This window comes from Sitodiplosis mosellana, unplaced genomic scaffold (assembly GCF_009176505.1).
Source record: "Sitodiplosis mosellana isolate CC-2019 unplaced genomic scaffold, AAFC_SMos_1.0 Smas_scaffold_6226, whole genome shotgun sequence".
NCBI classification, from domain to species: domain Eukaryota; kingdom Metazoa; phylum Arthropoda; class Insecta; order Diptera; family Cecidomyiidae; genus Sitodiplosis; species Sitodiplosis mosellana.
In genome coordinates, this window is record NW_022601467.1 from 19,659,721 (window position 1) to 19,667,452 (window position 7,732).

The 7,732-nt window shown below is 35.4% G+C and overlaps 3 protein-coding genes across 9 annotated transcripts; 2 read left to right on the plus strand and 1 right to left on the minus strand.

The window, feature by feature from the left end:
* Nucleotides 1–118: 118 nt before the first annotated feature.
* LOC129578766 (lipopolysaccharide-induced tumor necrosis factor-alpha factor homolog) lies at nucleotides 119–4,833 on the minus strand. Of its 5 annotated transcripts, none has more exons than XM_055467845.1 (6): nucleotides 4,815–4,833; nucleotides 1,933–2,008; nucleotides 1,709–1,823; nucleotides 1,417–1,500; nucleotides 1,262–1,273; nucleotides 119–1,177 (listed from the first exon to the last, which is right to left on the minus strand). In XM_055467845.1, the coding sequence occupies exons 2-6, from the start codon at nucleotides 2,006–2,008 to the stop codon at nucleotides 1,084–1,086; spliced, it is 381 nt and encodes a 126-aa protein (XP_055323820.1). In that variant the 5' UTR covers nucleotides 4,815–4,833; the 3' UTR covers nucleotides 119–1,083. The 5 variants fall into 5 exon arrangements, with proteins under 5 accessions (XP_055323820.1, XP_055323817.1, XP_055323818.1 ...); XM_055467842.1 differs by lacking the exon at nucleotides 4,815–4,833 and adding an exon at nucleotides 3,256–3,537; XM_055467843.1 differs by lacking the exon at nucleotides 4,815–4,833 and adding an exon at nucleotides 2,224–2,786.
* On the plus strand, nucleotides 3,642–4,831 carry LOC129578763 (uncharacterized). 3 transcript variants are annotated; one of them, XM_055467837.1, is made up of 4 exons: nucleotides 3,642–3,837; nucleotides 3,924–4,147; nucleotides 4,247–4,560; nucleotides 4,637–4,831. In XM_055467837.1, the coding sequence occupies exons 2-4, from the start codon at nucleotides 3,958–3,960 to the stop codon at nucleotides 4,805–4,807; spliced, it is 675 nt and encodes a 224-aa protein (XP_055323812.1). In that variant the 5' UTR covers nucleotides 3,642–3,837; nucleotides 3,924–3,957; the 3' UTR covers nucleotides 4,808–4,831. The 3 variants fall into 3 exon arrangements, with proteins under 3 accessions (XP_055323812.1, XP_055323811.1, XP_055323813.1); XM_055467836.1 differs by having other exon boundaries at nucleotides 3,694–3,841; XM_055467838.1 differs by having other exon boundaries at nucleotides 3,817–4,147; nucleotides 4,247–4,573.
* Nucleotides 4,834–5,056: 223 nt separating the features above from the next.
* LOC129578762 (mitochondrial thiamine pyrophosphate carrier) lies at nucleotides 5,057–7,563 on the plus strand. The gene is made up of 3 exons (XM_055467835.1): nucleotides 5,057–5,718; nucleotides 5,831–6,394; nucleotides 6,584–7,563. The coding sequence occupies exons 2-3, from the start codon at nucleotides 5,965–5,967 to the stop codon at nucleotides 7,132–7,134; spliced, it is 981 nt and encodes a 326-aa protein (XP_055323810.1). The 5' UTR covers nucleotides 5,057–5,718; nucleotides 5,831–5,964; the 3' UTR covers nucleotides 7,135–7,563.
* The last annotated feature ends 169 nt before the right edge of the window (nucleotides 7,564–7,732 follow it).

The following is a 7,732-nucleotide window of genomic DNA, read 5'->3' on the forward strand; positions in this document are numbered from 1 at the left end:
ATGATCTCATTTATATGGGCATTGAATGATTTACACACACGAAACATGAGCTAGAAGAAGAAAAAATGATACATAAAAACGATACATGAGAGAAAATGAAACACAAACACCATACTAATACTGTTGTCACATTCTTGGAATTATTTATTATTATTAGAAAATAAAAATTAATTTATATAAAATACATTGTTATCGCTGTCATCAAGCTGTGTCTCGTTAATAATATATATAGTGTATTGTTAAGATAAACTTCGAATAAACTTAATTACTCGGTATTCCATTTCTAACAAAAAAAAACAGATTTTCTCCCTATTTTTCGTTTGATTCAAAAATTATTCAGCACACTATTTGTAAGAAGGAAAGAATTTGTATTTTTTTCGAACAAAATAAAAAAAGGAAAACCAATGGCTCTTACTTCAAAGAAAAAAAAATTGTCAGTAACACTCATCATAGCAAAATACATCTATATATGAGAGACGAACATTTCGTTGATATTAGAAATAAAAATGTACAAAAAAAAATATATTTAAATAAAAATAAGAAAAAATTCTTATTTTTTTGAGTTGTTCTGAAGAGAGCGAGAGCATTGGTTGGTTTTAACGATGAACAAATTCACAGAAACTATATTCATTGTTTGTTCATTTTATGCGTGCACTATATTTTTAAGTCCTTTTTTTTTCTTTTCATTTTTTTTCAAATTTCCTCATATGGCTATTTATTTTGTTGTTCAGTTTAGGAAGAATTCTTTTTTTTCTCTCTTAGATCGGCGCTACACAATTACAATAATAATCCTAATACATAGTAATGTTTCTCTGTATTTTTGATCGATCTAAATCTCTATGCAATTTTTGTTAAAATTCATTGGGATGAAGAGTGCAATTTAACATGGATTTATTTTGTTTCATTCATTTGTTGTTGCAAAGAGCAAATACTGAATTTTTGCTTTATAGAAGAATTACGATTAAAGTTGTTTTTTGTAGAAAAAAAAGTTCTGGATTTCGGCGAAATGTGTTTTAATGAAACACATCGATCTAAGCCCGGTAAGCTTTAAATGGTTTGTTGTGGCGGCTATTTTTTTTTCCTTTATCGCCGATAGCGTCCTAAATATGCATGGCAATTTGGACATGTATGATGTACATCCATGCATTCGTCAATGCAGCACGGGATGAGACAACATCTGAAATATGATACAACACATGCAATTGATACAAAATAGAATCAAGTACGACGGAAGTGAAACTAAATCGCATTATGTACTTACCCAAGCCAGCATCTGAAATATTCGTTTGCGCGTCATCAACAGCGACAAGAAGAGAAGATGCAGCAAGAGAGAGGAAAAAAAAATAATGAAAATCGATTAATTGTGTGCTTTCTTCAAAGACAAACAATTACAGAGAGGAATAATTAAGTACTAACCCCATTAAAGCAATGATAAAACCGGATACGTATGCAATCAAACCTGGTTCACGTCGTGTTCGTGTTTGAACCTCAGCATGGCAACTGTGTAAAGACACATGTGCAATTGAAGTAGAACGAGACAAAAAAAAAATCATGTATAAATCGAAAAAGACATTAAAAAAAAATTGAGTGCACCGACGCACCGAAAAATTCTCGAGGAAAAATATAAACAAGAAAAAGAGATCAGCCAACCAGCGAGCGAGCATGAGCTAGCGAAAGTATGAAATAAAAGAACATTGAAATCACTAACCTAGGACAGATCATGTGTGTTGGGTGGTTTCCAATTGGCAAAACCGTGGTTACGATGTGAGTTGTAGTTGCTTGTTGTGGAACAAACGGGCTCGACGGTGGTACACCTCCGACAGCTAATTATATACAATGAATAGATTTTGATTAAACATTAATTGCAATCAAATATGCATGGGGTTGGGTATGAGTATGTGCGTTATTTTTCTGGAATTTTTCCACATTTACCTTGTGCATAGCTGGGAGGAGCTGATGGTGGTGCGACGAAGCCATATGCAGGTGGTGGTGCTCCGTTTTTACTCATCTAGGTGGTAGTAGAAAAAAAATATAAACAAAAATAAAAAAAATTGGTATATTTATAGCAATCACATGTAATTCCATTAAAACCTTCTTAATCATAGCTAACTAAATCGCACAGCAGACACATTTAATGGCAACCGCTCAAAACAATTTAATTTATTTACTGGAAATGAGATAGTAATTGTTTACTTTAATACAATTTGCCATGCAATTTCTCACCGAAATGTGTAAATTAAACCAAACAAAAATATGAATCACTCAGCAACGAATAAAAGCAGCAGCAGAAAAATACACAGACAACAGGGCTAGCCTAGCACATACATAGAGCCGCCATTCTCATAACACAAGCGATATGTGTTTTTTCTTAAAGTAATTGGAAATGAAAATTCAATTCACCACACAATGCAAAACAGTTTTTTTTTCTTTCTTTCAAAAGAGAAATAAAAAAAAAATATGAAAATTACAAATTCACACAGCATAGGCCATGTGTGTATGTGCGTACGCGATATATGTGTATGGGCACATCAAAGTGAATAAAAAACCACACAAAAACAAAAAGAAGCAAAATAATTATATATCGACAGAAAAAAAAAGAAGAAAGAAAAACGAGCGAAAAAAAATTGCTGCTTTTGAAATATCTGCGTTGGAGAAGGTCATTTCATCTGTACGATGTAATGCTCGAAATCTATATATATACACCAAATAGCATAGAACACATATTGAACTAGAACAGCACTGTGTGAAAACACTGTGTGTTTTCTTTTATCGCCATTATGTTCCAAACATTTTCAAACAAATAGTCAAAAAGGAATAGTTTGGATTCGTATACGTTCTGATGATTTTCACAGTGATTTGTCTACATTTAAATATTGATGATATAAATACGGGTTTTGATAGCAACAGCAGCAGCAGCAGCTCGAATACTTTTTTCTTCTTTCTTTCTTCATATACTTCTTAAGTAAACATTTCATGCCCATGTATTAGTGAAACAAGTCGCTGCCACAGACACATAGAGGAGTATAATTTCAATTATACGTGAAAAAGTGATATTGGAAGTAATTTCACAATCAAATTCAATTGACAAATATTCAAACAGCATAAATAAGTTGGGAATTAATTTTGACCATTTCAATTAGCAAATTAACGCACAACGGCGGCAACAACAACAAAACAACAAAAATCGATCTATTTATGTGGAGTTCCATTCATTGAAAATATTTAATAAGGTCTCGATGAAATTACGCCACTCACTTTTATTTTTGGTTGAGTCTAGTTATCAATTCACGAATTCACACAATACACTATCCACTCTGGGTCGCTTGGCCAAAATGAATCTGAAACTGTCTCAATCTATTGTGATATCACTTTTTTCAAATGATTTTCTTGAAGTGTGTTGTTTTTTCTCTCTCACTTCTCTCTTCGAATGAAAACAGACAGGGAATTCAGGTTTCAGGTAGTTGCTAGCACAATCGTACTGCTGCTCACAATATTTTCAACTAATGTCACAATATCGCAAATACCATACACATACGCTCGCTGCGCTGCTGTGTGTATTGTGGAATGCGAGAGATGGATACGTTCAATGAAAATCACCAACGATTGAATCATACAACTGAGGATCATGCATTACTGACATGAATTTGTTTGTAGAAATATAGGAAACGGATTTGTTTTTTCTTCATAAATTTGATAATTGTTCTATTTAAAATTTCCAATGCATATCAAGCTATGACTAAACGACATTCTCGAGAGATAAATTTGAAATGTTATCGCATTTTGGAAATTATCGTTTTTCTCGTTGGTTCTATGTGTGACTCATTGAACGATACGCATGTTGGTGCGATTACATGTGACATTTTAGGCTGAAACCAAAACAAAGTGGCTGTAGTGTCGATATTTTTTTTTCTTGAATTCTGTAGAAAAAAACGACGACCATAAGCAGACCATATCGAAATGTCGGACCAAGAGTGTAGGGCGACTAGCAGTCGTGAACCATCGAAATTTCAACCAGCCAAAAAGAATAAAATCTCAAATTACAATAAGAAACAAATGCTCAAAATGTTAAAACACGCGAACTGCCATCCCAAGGAATTGAATGCAATGAGCAAACGTTTTCGAGTGACCGACGATAATCTTATCAAGAGTAAGTAACATTTGATTTTTTTGTATCGTTTTCTTGTTGTTTTTTTTTCATTCGTTTCCTGGAACCACATATGAGTAATATTGAACATGTCGATTTTAGGTTTTATCAATACGCAAGCGTTCTTATCACAAACACGGTTAGAACAAATTCTAAAATCAAAAAATGACAAGCACATCCTGAATTTGGATCAATGTGCACGAAATTTAACCGAGAATGGTGTGCTTGTGACCGATAACACGTTGCCGGTAACCCTGGAAGCAATAGCAAATTTGGAAAAACATCCGCCGCCAGCTGAATTGAATGGCATCGATTTAGAGGCGCTGTACAAACTGTTAGCCAACACAACCGCTGGATATCCCATCGATGATTTGGACGATGGTCCAACAAAAGAATTCCTGAAACAGTGCTATCGAGTAAGGCGAAGCGGTAACAGCTCGTTTTTGCGATCGACCATGCAATTTTCTCATTGGAATTCTTTTGTCGTTTTAGGAATTATTGGATAGCGTTTCGGATATGAAACCGAAAAAATTCAAAGACACATTAATGGAGCAAGATAAACAAACGCAGCCCGTGTATTCGTGGCTGTGCAACAGTGATTATAGCCAGTATTTAGAACGAATATTTAAAGATATGTGTAGCGATAGTGATGATGATGAATAAAATTTACATTTATAATAGCCTGAATTGAAAAATGATTTTGCAAATTCTGAAAGTGTGCCACCGACAAAGGAGACGAAGACCACGAAGACGACGACGACGACGACGACGACGACGACGACGACGACGACGACGACGATACAAACGGACAGAGAAAACAAATGTTGTGTTTGGCGTAGGATGCGCAAAACAAACTGAATCTAACGCATGGCTGTGCACGAATGCGTTATGACTTTATGAAAATGTTGAAGCGTTGGAATGTCAATGGCGAGCGCGTACAGACGTTCTCAACGTGTTTTGCCGTCGCCGTCGAGTACATCGAATGCGATTTATTGACATAACCTGCCTTTTTATGGGTTACGTTACAATTTATATGTGTATATCAGAGCACCGTCAGTGAGATATGCATTCGTAAACAGTATTTCGTTCTTTTTCTTCTTTTTGTTTTCGTTGTTGCGCCTTCTTTTCTTCGTTCGCACACACTGTAGCCGTAGCGCAAAAGCACGTTTTATCATTACATAAAATACAGAGAAAAAAAGAAGAAGTGAAACGAAACGAACAAGTCCATGTTGTACATGGCTTAAAACACATCACCAAATCCGCATTCATTTTCACACGCATAATTTGTATATAATTTTGGCTTTTAGTTTAATTTTAATTTTAGAACTTTTTTTTCCCTCTGACAGATTATGTAATAAAGTGTTTGGCTTTCTGTTCAAAATTAATGTCGAATATTAAATTAATTCGTTGCCCTAAATCCTTAACAAAAAAACGAAATCGTCGGAAATAAAATTGAGTTTTTTTTTCTCACTCTCGGTGAATCGTCGGATTTGGTGAGCGACAGATAGTTTTTTTTTTCTTCTTCTTCACATGTGAATTGTTAGAGAAATTGTGACCGCTAAATATTGAATTACGTAAGTAAAAATAGAAATGAGTTCATTAACATGAATTGAAGTGAGTGAACGGCTTAAAAATAAATGGACTTGTTTTTCAAACACGAAAAAAAAAATTTGTTCCTTCAAATAGAAAATTCGACGGTATTCCAAAGCACAAAAACTAGAAGCAATTTCGGGAAATTAACCAATCAAAGAAAAGACTCAACGAGTTAGTGACATTTCAAAAGCAATCATTCATCCACCACAAGTAAACACATCGATAAGATGACGCTGGAAGATGCACGTGCGCCAATTCGAACAATTAGCGACGAAGTCACAAAACGGCCACACATCGATCACTTCCATGGGAAAGAGGCGTTTGCTGGGGCCATAGCAGCGTTCGTCACACGATTCGTGTGCCAACCGTTTGATGTGCTGAAAATTCGATTTCAATTGCAAGTGGAACCGCTCGGTTGTCACAAATCAAAATATGTGTCAATGCCACAGGCGGTTCGGACGATATTTCGTGACGAAGGTGTAGCCGGATTCTGGAAAGGACACATGCCCGGCCAACTATTGAGTATCGTTTATGGTGTCACACAATTTTGGGCATTCGAAGAATGCAAAGACTATGCCAAGCACTTAAATCTCTATCATCAAAATGAAAATATCTCGAATTTTGTATGTGGGTCAATGGCTGGTGCGCTAGGAACAGGTATGTTTGTATTACTATTTCTTCGTTCATACAATGTACACATTGAATTGGACAACCTTCGATTACATTTTGAATTGAAACTAATTGAATTAAATCAAAACTGACTAATGCGTGTGTGTGTTTCTCTCTCTCTCTCTCTCTCTCTCTCCCTTTCTCTTGGTGTGTGCTTGTTTTTGTGCTCTATTATAGTGACAGTGACACCGATTGATGTGGTGCGAACCCGTCTCATCGCTCAAGATTCGCATCGCGGCTATCCAAATACATACCGGGCATTTATGACGATTGGCAGACGAGAGGGCATTCGTGGACTGTATCGCGGTTTTTACCTTAGTTTAATTCAAGTAGCTCCATTGACTGGTATCAATTTTATGACATACAAATTCCTCTGCACCACCACCGTCGACGTAATGAATTTGCATGCAAAGAGCGAGATTCCGGCGCTTATCACATTTTTCAACGGTGCAATGGCTGGACTGGTGTCAAAGGCAGTGGTCTATCCCCTAGATTTAGCAAAGAAACGGATGCAAATTCAAGGTTTTGGCGAGCATCGAAAGAACTTTGGCAAACATTTCGAGTGTACGGGTATTATCGACTGTTTCCGAGTGACGATCGAACGCGAAGGTTATCGTGGACTATTCAAAGGCATGTGGCCCAGTGTACTGAAAACGGGCATCACATCGGCAATGAACTTTTGTATTTATGACAATATTAACTTATTAATTAAAAATAACTCACATTGATTCGCAACTAGAAAAGAAAGAAAAATCGAGTGAAAAATCTGACACAAACAAATTGCATCAAAAAGTTTGAAAAAGAACATAAAAAAAACAACACACACACACACACAAACCACAGCAAAAACTACTATTTTTTGACGTTTTCTTTTTGATTTGTTCTTTTTTGCATATCATTATTTATTCAATTTTGCGTTTGATCGAAGGAATCGAAAGCGAACAGAGGAGCAACAACAAGTACTTAAATAATCAATAAACCAATTACACAAATTGTGATATTTAATTGTTTAAAAAAATGAAGAAGAAGAAGAAGAAGAAACAGAATAATTGAAAGAGAAAAAAAATCATAATAACTTTAGTTTTGTATCGAAATAGACTAGAAATATTCAAATTAAACAAGATCTATTTCAGTTGAACAAACAAACAGAAAACGAATTCTAGAGGTGTTTTAAGTATTGTCCTGGTTTCGGCTCTTTGTTTTTCGCTTCCCTTCAACATGCGTCCTCCTCCCCCTTCACCGTTCATCTACGTTATGTCTCGTTCTCTGCATCGAACGGTGTTGAGATGTCACGCATTTCATTTTTCTTCCTTCGTGTACGACTTT